This window comes from Acomys russatus, chromosome 23, assembly GCF_903995435.1.
Source record: "Acomys russatus chromosome 23, mAcoRus1.1, whole genome shotgun sequence".
Taxonomy (NCBI): domain Eukaryota; kingdom Metazoa; phylum Chordata; class Mammalia; order Rodentia; family Muridae; genus Acomys; species Acomys russatus.
Genome location: NC_067159.1, coordinates 3,188,973 through 3,203,024, shown reverse-complemented (window position 1 = coordinate 3,203,024; position 14,052 = coordinate 3,188,973). Strand labels below are relative to the sequence as shown.

Here is a 14,052-nt window from a genome sequence, read left to right as displayed (position 1 = left end):
GTACTCAGGACAGCGCCCTCGCAGTGACAATCTATGACATCACAGCATGTACTCAGGACAGCGTCCTCACAGTGACAATCTATGACATCACAGCATGTACTCAGGACAGCGTCCTCGCAGTGACAATCTATGACATCACAGCATGTACTCAGGACAGCGTCCTCGCAGTGACAATCTGTAACATCACAACATGTACTCAGGACAGCGTCCTCGCAGTGACAATCTATGACATCACAGCATGTACTCAGGACAGCGTCCTCACAGTGACAATCTATGACACCACAGCATGTACTCAGGACAGCGCCCTCGCAGTGACAATCTATGACATCACAGCATGTATTCAGGACAGCGTCCTCACAGTGACAATCTATGACATCACAGCATGTACTCAGGACAGCGTCCTCGCAGTGACAATCTATGACATCACAGCATGTACTCAGGACAGCGTCCTCACAGTGACAATCTATGACATCACAGCATGTACTCAGGACAGCGTCCTCACAGTGACAATCTATGACATCACAGCATGTACTCAGGACAGCGTCCTCACAGTGACAATCTATGACATCACAGCATGTACTCAGGACAGCGTCCTCACAGTGACAATCTATGACATCACAGCATGTACTCAGGACAGCGTCCTCACAGTGACAATCTGTAACATCACAACATGTACTCAGGACAGCGCCCTCGCAGTGACAATCTATGACATCACAACATGTACTCAGGACAGCGCCCTCGCAGTGACAATCTATGACATCACAGCATGTACTCAGGACAGCGCCCTCGCAGTGACAATCTATGACATCACAGCATGTACTCAGGACAGCGTCCGCGCAGTGACAATCTATGACATCACAGCATGTACTCAGGACAGCGTCCGTGCAGTGACAATCTATGACATCACAGCATGTACTCAGGACAGCGTCCTCACAGTGACAATCTATGACATCACAGCATGTACTCAGGACAGCGTCCTCACAGTGACAATCTATGACATCACAGCATGTACTCAGGACAGCGTCCTCACAGTGACAATCTATGACATCACAAGGTGGTTAGGGCACAAATGAGACGCATCACCCTGCAGCTTAAGAGCACATTCTATTAGACCAAGGGCCTTTCTGAAGGAAAAGAAATCTGTGCATTTCAGAAGACAGGCAAGACTTTGGAGTTAACAGCCAAGAGAAAGGGTGACAGCAAACGTAAACCACAGAGAATCTTCCAGAGAACGGGTGATGATCAGAGATCTTTTGGGTTCAAGTATCTAGTTGAAGGCAAAAGCCAGGGAGGGATGAGACCGGACACAAGGAGTGAGATCTTTCAGGGCGTGGAGACTACCTTAAGGACTCTGAAGGACTACTAAATGGTTTGAAGTTGAGGAGCAATAGGGAAGGGTTCACAGTTTACCACGCGAACACTGGTGAGTGTATAGAAATGGATTTATCAAGAATGAATGAAGGGAGACCAGTCGGCAAGGAGGGAGGAAGGGGGTGGTGACAGACAGAAGTAAAGCCACATGAAATTTAGGACCTGGTGACAGACTTAGTGGGAAGGATAAGGAAGAGGGACATGTTAACCCCAGGGTTTTCTGGATAAAAAAACAGAATGGAAGATATGCCATTCTACTGACAGTAAATACTTCATATGTGCAAGAAAGATTGTCAAACCGGCTTCCCTGGCCTGACCTGTCTAGCATTTGAAATTTAATGCCAGACTATAATATTAATCTTTATCATTTTTTTGTCTAATATTTTTGCTTTTAGTTCGAGCCAGTCCATTTGTTATTTGTCCCTAGCTTTCTATCATAAATTTAGTAAGGCATAATCTGTAATCATTTACTGCCTTAATGATAATATGAAAAGGTGACAGTGCCACATGTTCAGATATTTGGCAGCCACTGGTAACCTCTGCAGGTCAGCACTGGTCCTTCAGACAAGACACGCAAGAACTAACTGGTAGCACCAGCACTAGTAGAACCTGATTTTCACTCTTGTACCAGATGTCCACCATGCCATTTCGTCTGTGCATTAATTTATTGGCAGTGTCTGCAGCAACAAAACTTAATGTCCACGACGCCAATTGGTTTGTATGATACTATTTTTTTTTCATCCAAAATGCATCAAATGTTATGAGGTAGGAACTACCATTACCACAACAACCTGGGGCATGAGAAGATTCAGACTGAGCAGGGATGTCATGGCCTCCACTCCTAAGCTCAATACAGAGCAGTTACAATATGAATGCCAGCTAAGCATTAACAAGTCACAAACAGTCTCTTAAATCCTGGGGTTTATTTTTTTTAAGGTAAATATCAAATTTAATAGTGGTACATTTTATGTAGAATTATATTTGCTTTTTCACTCTCTGTATTTTTTTTTTTAATTTCACTCTAAGATGTATGAGCACGTATTTTTAACCAGACTAGCTTCTCTGTTACATTTACCAAAGAACTTTCTAGTATTTTCTTAAAGATTCTAATTTCCACACATTTATTATGGCAATATTAATGAATTGTTATAGTTTGAGTAAAGGCTTTTTCAACCCTCCTCAGCATTCCTCCATACTCAGTGGTCTCTGCTGTCCTCATAGCTTGCTCAGCCCGCTTTCTCATAGAAGCCAGGACCACCAGCCTAGAGGCAACCTCACCCACAACAGGCTGGGCCTCCCACCTCAAGCACTAACTAGGGAAACGCCACATAGGCATGCCTACAGCCCAGTCTTATGAAGACATCTTCTTCATTCAGGTTCCCTCCTTTCAGATAACTCTACTTGTATCAAGTTGAGATAAAACTAGCGAGCACATGACTGATCAGTTGTACTGCTAGTAAAGTCTTAGGGGATTTCATGCCCTGTTGGGGTTCAGCAACAGAAAATCAGCTTTATATGCACAGTGTTCTCCATGGCTACCCAGCACACATGCTCGCAGGTGAGGACGTCTAGGCGTCCCGCACAGCAGCGCATTTGAGGGCGCCGCTCACCTGTGAGCTTCTGGAGGTCTTCCTTTAAGCCTGGCCCTGCAAGCATGAAGATGCTCTCCGACACAGGGTTCTTATCCGTGAGGCTTTCGTTGCTCGTGTTCACAATGGCTGTACAGTTCAGCAATGCCACGTCGCCTCTCCTGAGAGACCAACGGATAAAAAGCAATTGTGTGAAAGAAAAGGGACATAAGTGACCTAGTTTCTAAGTACTCCAAAACCCTCCAAGGGTTCCAACCTCAGAATTCTCAGAACCATCATGGCGTGTGTTAGCTCCTGGCTGTATTTCCTTCATTATAACGGACTGCTTACACAGTTGAGAGCAGTTGATTTAAAGAGTTTAGAAGTAACATCAGTCATCACAGCCAAAAGAATATAAACAAACTGCCTGCCCATCAGCTAGAAAGCTGGTAAGTGTGCACACACAAAGCACTATTAAATCATAAAATGACAAATAATGCTTTGTACTTCAACTGGAAACATTATACTAAGTCCAAAAGTCTCACATATTTCACAGTTGGAATTTCATGTATATGAAATGTCAAACAACAAACAGACAAACCAACAAGATTAATCCTGAAGATGGTGGGCACGCCACTACCTTAACTGTGGAGAGGGCTTCATGGATGCACACATAGAGCAGGACTTATGCTGTACATTTAATCCATATAGGTCACTGTGTGTTTATGATACGTCAATGAAGGTGTACTGTAAGAGTAGTGTTTCAATAATGCTAGGAGTTCAATAAAAAAAAGAGCTTTAGAGGAAAATTATGAGGATGCACACACAGCAAGATACAATGAAAAAGTTACCAAAGAACCACTTTTCCATTAATGTCCCGATCATAGAGAAAAGGCGACCTGCTGGTGTCTTCCTGGACTGTCTCAGCTGTGCTGTCAGAGGGGTTTGACCCATCTTCATATGCGTCACCCCAGCTTAGCAGCGTGTCCACATCCACAAACTGGGAAGGCGCACCCAGGGGATCCATGGAACGGGAACTTCAGCTTGTATCCAAAACTCCTCGGCAATTCAACAGTTCCTGGAGATTTTAGCTTAAAAGAGAAGAAGAGATCATTTCAAAAGAAAAGCATAAAAATTGCACACAATATCACTGTATTTCTACTAAGCCAGCGTGCCAAATTCTGCTGTGGAATGGAATGAGCCAGGAGCTCATTGTGTGTCCAGTCACTGCACTGGTCTATTAGGACAAAGACAACCAAAAAATCCTAAAAGAGCGGGAATAAAGGGGGAGAAGACTATATAAACATAAATTCCTTTAAGAAACTGCACCCTTTGTGATTACAATCATCACAAATCAGCCGGGCGTGGTGCTGCACGCTTTTAGTCCCAGTACTGGGGAGGCAGAGGCAGGTGGATCACTGTGAGTTCGAGGCCAGCCTGGTCTACAAAGCGAGTCCAGGACAGCCAAGGCTACAGAGAGAAACCCTGTCTAGAAAAACACAAACAAAAAATCATCACAAATCATACCAGTTCTACTTTTCAGAGAGGATTACTCATTTGACACTCCAGACATGCAATATTGCAAAATAAATAAACAAAATGCTTTATTCTGTGCTATAAGATATAAAATGATAAATACCATGTATAATTTAAAGAATTCCATCTGATAATAATATGGAAATGTTAGCAAGGCTGATTGAGACACGGAGGGCACTACAGTGAAGTAGTAAGAGAAAATAAAGGTTTCAGCTAAGAATCGAGTAAGACGAGCTTGGATTTAAGAGGCAACGTGTGGGGGCTAGAAAGATGACTCAGCAATTAGGAGTATATACTGGTGTTGCAGAGGAGCTGAGTTTGGTTCCAGTTCTAGGGTATATAATATCCTCTTCTGGCTTCTGTAGGTGACTGCATTCATATTCAGACCATACATGAACATGTACATATATACTTAATTAAAAAGAAAATCTTTTTTTTTAAAGAAGCAAGATGCACACATATATGTAATTAAAAATAAAGTAAAATCTTCTCTTAAAAAGAGGCAACATGTAATCCCAGCCTGTAATCCTAGCACTTAGGTAGGTAGAGGCAGGAGGATCTCTGAGTTTGAGACCAGCCTGGTCTATAAAGCAAGCCGAGGACAGCCAAGGCTACACAGAGAAACCCCGTCTTGAAAAACAAAGCAAAACAAACAAACAAAAAAAGCAACATGCAGAGGACTAGTAAACAGGATCTGACAACACACATGACATGGTACACAACATTGCATGTGGTAGACAGCCGGATTGTACGAAAGTTGCCAGAGAAACGCGAGAGGAAGACATAGTTTCTAGAGCTGGACCTAGGACGTGGAAAACTCCACCAGAGAAAGTATGCTCAACTTACCACTGACTCCTACAGCTGTTTCAGTAAACTGTAGCCTCCTTAATCCACTTAGCATTTGTAAGCATCAAGGGTGTGTTAGGTACTACTCTGAGTTCTGCAGACACTGGTATCAGGTATTTCTACCTTAGGGAGCTCATGTGTCCACAGAGAAGACTGGTGATGGTAACAGTGTAACTAGAATGTGTATTACAGAGAGAAGATGACATGTGAGGAGCAAATTAAGTGGAGAAAGCAAGAGAGGAGGGGAATAGCCAGGGCAGAGACCAAAGGGCAGGAAGGAGTGAGCTGCAGTCCCAGAGGAGCCAGGAAGTCACTCAGGCTGGAGGATCAGCCAGGGATTGAATTCAACGATAAGGTTGGTGCGGGGCAAGGGTTGTAAACCATTCTAAACTCCTTAGCCCCTGCTCTAGATATGAGGAAGCCACTAGAAGGGCTTGACCGTCACAACTAAATACAATGCTTGAAAGGAAGACTCTGGCCAAGGAAAGCAAGAGGGGCAAGAGTAGCCGTAGAAAATACAGGAGGAATCTAGAAGAGATGGTGCCCATGAGAAATGTCAGATCTGAAATATGGCTGACAGGTAGAAACAAAGGACTGTCATAGGAATACAGAGGGCGAGGAAGCATACAAGGCAGGCAATGTCTAGGGCACTTGCTTGCACAACTGAGTACGATAGTAATGCTATTTATAGAGAAGAGACACTGAGTAAGATGTGGGGTGAAGGAGAAGTAAGGGATTTCCCCCTCCCATATGTCTTTTTGGATGTACTGAGTTCAAAATGCTCATCACACAGGCACGTGTTTATGGTCAAACTGACAACTGGATGCTTCAAACTAGAGCTCAGAGCAGAGGTTCAGCTAATAGATCTAGAAGTCCCAGCAAGTACAGTGTTGTTAACTACAGGAACTAGCTAAGACTGACTGCAGAGCAAATGCGAGCAATGAGAAAGAGCTCCTAGGATTTAGTCCTATCACAAAATGAACACTAAGGCAAGCCCGAGCGTGAAAAGGCTGGTAAGAAAGGCTGGATGCCCAGCAAAGACGGGGAGTGGCAGACCAACAGAAGAGGGTATTCATGCAGTGTCTCTGAAGGGTCAGCAAGGGCAGAGCTACCAAAGGACCAAGACCAGGGGGAGGGGGCTCAGGAAGTGACCAGACAGATGCCGGGGGACGAGTCAATCTGGAAACTAGTTTTTAAAAAGCTTTTTGACATGAGACTGTTTGTCATCACACTGAGGAAGAACACACATGCCCTTCCAAAACTAATGTATTAGTGTTTCTTGGTGAGAGGCATGGATACTTCTAGAAGCAGAGATCTATCAGAATGTGCCAATTCTTCTACATATATTGTTAGCTAGGAAGTGTGGGCATTCACCTAGCAGTTAGATAGATCTTGTAGATTATACCAAGCTAATTTGTATTAGTCCTTAATGTTCACACTGAATTCTTCTTTAACATTAGTTTTCTAGACGTACTTAGTTCATAGTCAGCCTTTGTGCCTAGGGGCAAACACATGCCACGTGTTTGCAAGTACTCAGACTTACTCCAGGAGAAACGGAACAGAGGACAAATGCCACTGACTCTCTGTAATAACTGCCTCAGAAATTCCTGATTGCAAAAACAGACATGCTGACTCATGCTCAAAAGTTCTTAGCCATAAAATAAAAAGAAAAAAAAAAACCACCCAAAACTCAAGTTTCTAAATTGCAAACTTGCAATGTTAACTTTTAGAATAAAACTGTTTCTTTAAATTCTATTTCTGACTCTAACACCTGCTTCTAGAACATTTTACAATCAACAAAAAGTTAAATGATCAAGGAGAAAAAATCTCAACTTTGGTCTAGTTCTCCTTTTTTTCCTATGATAGAGGTAAAGCCACATTGAGTGCATAACCTTGAAGCTGGCTTCTCTTAACTGCTGTCAGGTGACTATGCCTACATTCAATTACCCGGAGCAACAGTGGAGTATGACACAATAAGTCATGAGCCTGTGTGCGTACAGGCCCAAGTTCAGTCCCCTGACTCCCCATCTGCGAGCTGTGATCTTTGAGGCCGTGGTGATTAACTCATAGGTTTATCATGAAGACTAATGCAATACACTGTTAAAACTACACAGCAGAGTGCCTGATGCAAAGCAAGGCACAATGAATTCCATTTTTAGAAGTATTCACTATCAAATCACCATGCAAGCTGAATGCTGAGTGCTGAACTAAGTTACAGTTTTATACATCTCGATGTCATGGTCTCCCTTGTCATGTCTTGTTAATCCCTAAATAACCCAACATCTGTTCCTATGCCTCTAGGGGAAGGAAGTCACACAATCAGCAATCTTGACTGTGCCAAAATGAGTGTGCACGCTCCTACATTAGCTGGACTCTCCACCAGCACTACTGTTTTAACCAATTACAGCTGTCTCTCTAAGTGACTCTGAACTGCACCTGTCACAGAGAATCCTTCAGTGCCATCCACGTTCTGGCGAATGCCACACTCTGTGCAGTTTTCCCCCGCAATTCTCAGGGTTCACCTATGTAACAAAGAGGATAAGGCAAAAGACAGAAAAAGCACAGTGGCCAAGCCTTGCTCTCTACTACTCTGAAGGTGTCAGCCTCCAGCTGCAGGCAAGCGGGGGTCTCTGCCAAAAGCTCACACCACGCACAGGCTTTAGAATAAACCACTGTGGAAGTGTGGATCCCCTGGCCTTAGCTGGCTTTAAAACTAGTTCCCCCACGCTTGTTATTTCCATTGCAAGCTCATGAGAGACACTGAACCAGAGCCATGAAACGATGCAACAATGTTACTTTTGAAGTCCTGATCTATAGAACCTGTGAGAAAAGAAATGCCTCTTGGCCTGCTATGTTCCAGGCATTCACTCACTCAAGAATGTTGAATACTGAATGTCTTTGGGAAAGACAAAGCCACGAAAACCACACAAACACAAAATCATAGAAATAGGGATAAATGTGTTGTGTCAGGTGGGGGCGGGGGATACTGTTAATTTAGGCTAGAAAGACAAAGATTGTCCTATTCAAAAAGTAACAGTAAGACCAAAACAGGAGAGGAATTTCCCACAGGTAAAAGGAATTCTGAGAGCTATACATGAGAGTTTGGGGCATTAAGGCTCCCCAGTGACTGCGATAGGCACAGAGGGGATGGTATAAATACGCTGTCTAACCCTTACAACATTCCTATGCAGCAGGCACTCGGACTCTAGTGTCAAACTGAAGACCACGTGACTGCCATGTGGACCCTGAGGCCACACCCAGAACATGCTGATCCCGGAGCCTGTGCCATTCCTCTGCTCTCTTCTCTTCCTGCTGCTCAAACCACTCACTTCTCCTCAGTTCCAAATCCATCTTCATGCAAATGTTTTCAGTTTCTGGGCAATCTCAGGCTATATTCTGCATGCTTAAGGCAGCCAAAAGATCTTCATTCAAGCACATTATTAGCTGCCCTTCGTAAGAATAACATCGATTCGCCCCGAAAATCCCCTTTGCACCTTTATTTCTTCTTCAGATCATAGAAACATCTCCACACATGGTTTCTTTCATCCGTCTTTCTTTTCTTTCTTTCTATCTTTTTTTCTGTGTGTGGCACTGGGGTTGAATCTAGGGCCTCTCACATGCTGGACAAACGCTACCAGCAAGCTATATCCAGCCCTCTTTTACTCTCTATTTTGAGGCGAGGCACTCTAAACTGCCCAGCCTCACCTTGCTCACTCCAGCTCCCATAGGCACTGAAACCAGAGTCTCCTGCCTCAGCCTCCTGAGCAGCTGGGACTTGAGGCTTGTGCCACTGGGCCTGGCTCACCGCTTCACTTTGTGTGAGTGTGCATGGTGTACGCATGTGTGGAGATGTGTAAGCACGTGAATGGAGGTTCACAGCAGGTGTCTTCCTCATTTGCTCGTTCAGTTGTTCAGTTTATCTTTAGAGACAGGGTATCTCACTGAGCCTGGAGCTCCGTGACTCAGCCAATAAACTCACGGAGCCTCACTTCCTCACTCCAGAGCTGAGGTTACAGGAATGAACACACACACACACACACACACACACACACACACACACACACACACGGCACCCAGCTTTCTACACGGGTGTGGAGGAGCGGCGCTCAGTGCTCACTCTGGAGTGACAAGGCTGTCAAGGGTGAGTCGTCGCTGCTGTCAACCCCACTTCATTTTTGAGTATCTGCTGCAGAGTTCTGCTTCCTCTTCCATTTACTCAACCTCCTGCAATTTTCCTTCAGCCCAACAAGGGTTAGAGCTCTGCTTCAAGGTCAACAGAAACTTCTGGAAATCCTATTATTGTCTTTGATGTACACTTGGTTAGCTCTCCCATATGTCCACTCCTATCCAGTCAGTACAGTTTGGTGGATGTCTCCAGCTACTGGAGTCATTGTGATCCACAAGATGAGTGTTAATTGAGGGACAAGTGATGCTCGTAGCTGACTGTGGAGCCAAAGTTAAGGGCATTTTCTGGACAATGTCCTGGAAGTTAATTAAGGTTGAATTCGTTTGCTCTATCTCTACTGAGAAACTGATTTTTCTCATTAAAAAGAGATTTAACTCTCACCTGCTCCCAACATAAACTTATGGCCATACCTGTGCTTCCCCCCCCACATTTACGAATGTACAGCAGCAAACCCAAAGGTGTCAGGAACCTAAGGCCCAAAGTGCAGGAACTCCTCCCAGTCCTAGGGTTTTGGGTCATTTTGAAAGTAACATGATGGGAAAACTCTCTCGCCCCACAGAATGTGTGCTTAAGAGTTCATATGTGGGCATATAGCTGAAAGGATTTCCAGACTTAGATTAAAGATTCTAGGGACAGTCTGAAATCAAGAAGGGGTCATAGGCAGGGTAGGAAGTGGAGTGGGGGGGCAGGCAGATGACTACAGTAATCTATAACCTGAGCCAGAATTTGGATAAAATAGAATGGAAAAAAACACATCTCACTGGAAATCAATTGGTCAGTTCTGAACTTTGAACAAGCTTGCAAACACTATAGGTTAGCGAATCAGGTCCCTGAGGCATATTTTCATACCAAAAAGTCATGGGATTCCAGAATTTATCAGATATATATATATATTATGCCAAATGTTTTCTTTCTATGTTGAAGAGAAAGGACCCCCAAATAAAAGAAGCTACTAAATATTCTATAATTCAAAGAGGACATTCTAAACAGTTCTTTGTAACTTATTTCTCTTACATTCTGTTGTTACTAGCCTTAAAAATAAGCTTCTAAATAGTGATTTATATGAAAAAATCAAAATGTCCAGCAAGACCGGAAGAAGTAAGAACGCTTTGGATTCCTGCCGCAAAACTTGACTTCCCACCAGGTAAGAAGAATGGCCTCAAGCCGGGTGTGGTGGCACATGCCTTTACTCCCAGCACTGGGGAGGCAGAGGCAGGTGGATCTTTGTGATTCTCAGGATAGTTCCAGGAGAGCCAGAACTATGTAGAAAGATCTTGTTTCAAAAAAGAAAAAAAAAATGGTATTATTTGTAAAAAGGAAAGTGAGGCTAAGCTGTCTGTCAAATGTTTGTACAGATGACACAAGTCTGGAAAGTACATGGAGTTGGACTATGCATCTGACATCTAATAATTAAGCTACTAGTTTGTTGCTTTTTATTAATTACAGATTAACTAGTCCTCATGGCTTTGTATTTCAATATATAAATGCGCAGGATATATAAGGATGAAAATATATACCACACCCACCCCAATGCCAAATTAATTATACTTAAAGAATTGTCTCGGGCAAATGGAAAGCTGCTCCAATGAAAAAGTGTCAGTGCTCAAATATGTCAGCAATAAACACATTGTAACAAAAAAGACTTGTAAGCTTTATCAATTGTCCCAGGTAAATTTTAACATCATCTTTCGAGGGCCGGGCTTGGTGGGGCACACCTTTAATCCCAGCACTCAGCACTCGGGAGGCAGAGGCAGGGGGCGGATCGCTGTGAGTTCCAGGCCAGCCTGGTCTACAAAGCGAGTCCAGGACAGCCAAGGCTAACACAGAGAGACCCTGTCTCGGGGGGAAAAAAAAGAAAAAGAAAAAGAAAACAACAATAACAACCAACCCATCATCTTTTAAAACCTCCCAGAGCACTTCATACAGTGTGCAATTTGAAGCTTAAATGAGAACGCTATCCTTGAAGAACTACATAAGAAAATCAAGATGTACTGTCTTAGCCTGGAGAGGCAGTGCACGCCTTTAATCCCAGCGATTTAATCCCTCCGTAGGCAGAGGCAGGTGGCTGGCTCTCTGTGGGTTCAAGGACAGCACTGACAATGGAGAGTTCCAGAACAGGCAGAGAGACACTGTCAGACTCTGTCTTAGGAAGAAAGGAAGAGTAAAGGAAGAAAGAGGGCAAGAAAGAAAGGTATCTTAGCACTCCATAGCTAGACCAGGCTGGCTTCTGAGTGCTGGTATTAATCATGGACCAAGCCGGGCTTTGAGCCCACAATCCAAGATGACAATATCAATAGGCAATATGTAAAGGTTGGGCAGGCCTAAAAGATTCTATACTGTTTTTTCCACCTCTAACAAGGTAATGCACATCATCTATATCCATCCAAATCTCCTCCCCTGCTTGAAATAAATCTACCGTCACAATTTCTTGCCTTCTCATTCATCCAGCCCACAACAAATGCATTCTTGTTTCAAAATACCTATGCTGCTTCAACCACCACCTATGTATTCTCTATAAAATTTTTTCTTAAATACAGAAGATGAGCTTTAAAGATTCTTTAAAACACGAAGAAAACCATAGCCGGTTAACAATCCCTAAAATTAAACAGGAGGATAAATCTACCTGTCAACTACATTTGTCTACCTGTCTAATTTCTAGGCTGGTTGCAAAGGTCTTGTTTAATAAGCGATGGGCAGGAGATCACTTCTTTTGTATGTCGGCTTCGGTTCTATACAGACAGCTGCAGATAACAGAGCTCGGTTCTAAAACTTCTAGACAGCCCATGGAAAGAACGGGGCAGAACCGCAAGAGAGAAAAACTAATTTCCTATTGTTAACAGAGCGGCTCATTCTCAGACTGCAATCAGGACGGGGCCAGGCCAGGGGTCATTTCCCTCTCAAGTGGCCTGAGAGCGGAAACACAAAGCCAAGCCAATGTCACTCCAGGGACTGTGGGGTCCCTGGACAACTCAGCATCCTGGGCTTGGCTTCTGTCTACAGGGGATTCAATGCAAAGGGAGAGCTAGATTCGACTTGAGCTGCCACCCGCAGGGCTGCTAGCCGCACCTCCTCCTAGGATCCCGGGACACGAGCTTCCAGAGCTCCGCGCCCCAACCTGTCTGGGGTGCGACCCCCAAAGCCGGAGTGGATATGCCAGCCCGAACCCTCCCAGCTGCCGCACCCGGCCGTGCCGCCCTCCCTTCCCGGCTTCGCCCTCCTCTCACGGCGCTCGTGCGGGCCCATCCGGGCGGCGGCGGGCAGCTCAGCTCCGTAGCAGAAGGTGGGTGGTGGGTGACATCTGCACACAGCTATAGCCAAAGGCGGAGGCTGAAGGGAGCTGGTCTCCAGAGGCAAGGGTGACTAGCGACAGCGCTCTGACAGCAAAGGTACCCGCTTCCTCTCTGCCACGCCGCCCAATCACAGCATTCTAGCGTCACTTCCGCCTAGAAGGTAAGGGGAACGCCGGGCGGAAGAAGCCCCTAACCGGACCGGAAGGGGCAGGTCCCGCGGGTAGTGCTGTCTGCTGCATCCTCGTGGAGGGTGAGGTGAGTGTTCCTGGGTGTTTAGGGATTGCGGGGCGCGGTTCTCCGCGCTGTAGTGCTCTGGGGTGGGCCGACGCGGCTGAGGATTCCGCGCTGTGGGCACCAAGGAGGCCGGGGGGAGCCCCGTTGCGGCTGCCGTCTGCAGCGGCTGTCCCCGTGCTAGAGAGCACAAGGCCGCCGGAACTGCGCGCGTGTGATGTGAGGGGTGGTGTGCGTGTGTGTGTGTGTGTGTGAGAGAGAGAGAGAGAGAGAGAGAGAGAGAGAGAGAGAGAAAGAAACTGAAACTTAGCAGGGCAGACGAGGGAATAATTTGAGAATGACAGGGTCCCAGGAAGGAAAACAAGAGAAGTTATTTGAGAAATAAGCAGTTAGGTTAAAGTATCTAGGTCCTTATGGACCCCTGCGTTTGGCCAACTTGCTTAGCTCTTTAAAACCCCGTGGTAGGGGCAGTGCATTTGAAAACAATAAGTTGAGTGTTACTATGATTTCGGATGAAAAACATGGAGGTGGAGGTGCTAGGTAGAACACTAGTGCCAACAGCTCACTGATGACGAGCTGGAAATGAAAGTGCTGCCTGCCAAGAGAAACCTGGATAGTATTCACAGAAACAAGGAGATGGCAGACATAGGGGAGAAGGGCTAGCGTGGCGATTAAAAGCAGGAAATTTGGACTTAGATTGCCTGTATAGGAGCCTGGCTTTGATGCTTGCCGGTTAGCTTTGAGCTAGTTCAGCTCTGTTTTCTATCCTTGTTTGTAAAATGGAGATAAGAATAAGTGCCTCTTCTATTCCCGAAGAGATTTTTTTTTTTTTTTTTTTATGCACACATTTGCAATGTACCAGACACTTTTCTAGTGTTTGCTTTGGCTAATGCAGTTACTGTATGCAGTTCAAGAACTGCATGTGTTATGCACAGTGCACACTATATAGTTTATTGTACCTTAAGCACTCTTTTTTTTTTTTTTTTTTTTTTTACCTTAAGCACTCTTTAAGCCCTGCTGCTAT

The 14,052-nt window shown here is 44.8% G+C and overlaps 1 protein-coding gene across 1 annotated transcript in view; it reads right to left on the bottom strand.

Annotated features, from left to right (window-relative positions):
* Gdap2 (ganglioside induced differentiation associated protein 2) overlaps positions 1 to 12,936 on the bottom strand; it is a 53,231-nt gene extending 40,295 nt beyond the window's left edge. The window contains exons 1-3 of the mRNA XM_051165524.1: positions 12,732 to 12,936; positions 3,791 to 4,030; positions 2,982 to 3,121 (exon numbers count right to left, since the gene is read on the bottom strand). Of these exons, the coding sequence (XP_051021481.1) occupies positions 2,982 to 3,121; positions 3,791 to 3,966 (316 nt within the window). The 5' untranslated portion in view covers positions 3,967 to 4,030; positions 12,732 to 12,936. The remainder of the gene's footprint in view (positions 1 to 2,981; positions 3,122 to 3,790; positions 4,031 to 12,731) is intronic.
* Positions 12,937 to 14,052: the final 1,116 nt, after the last annotated feature.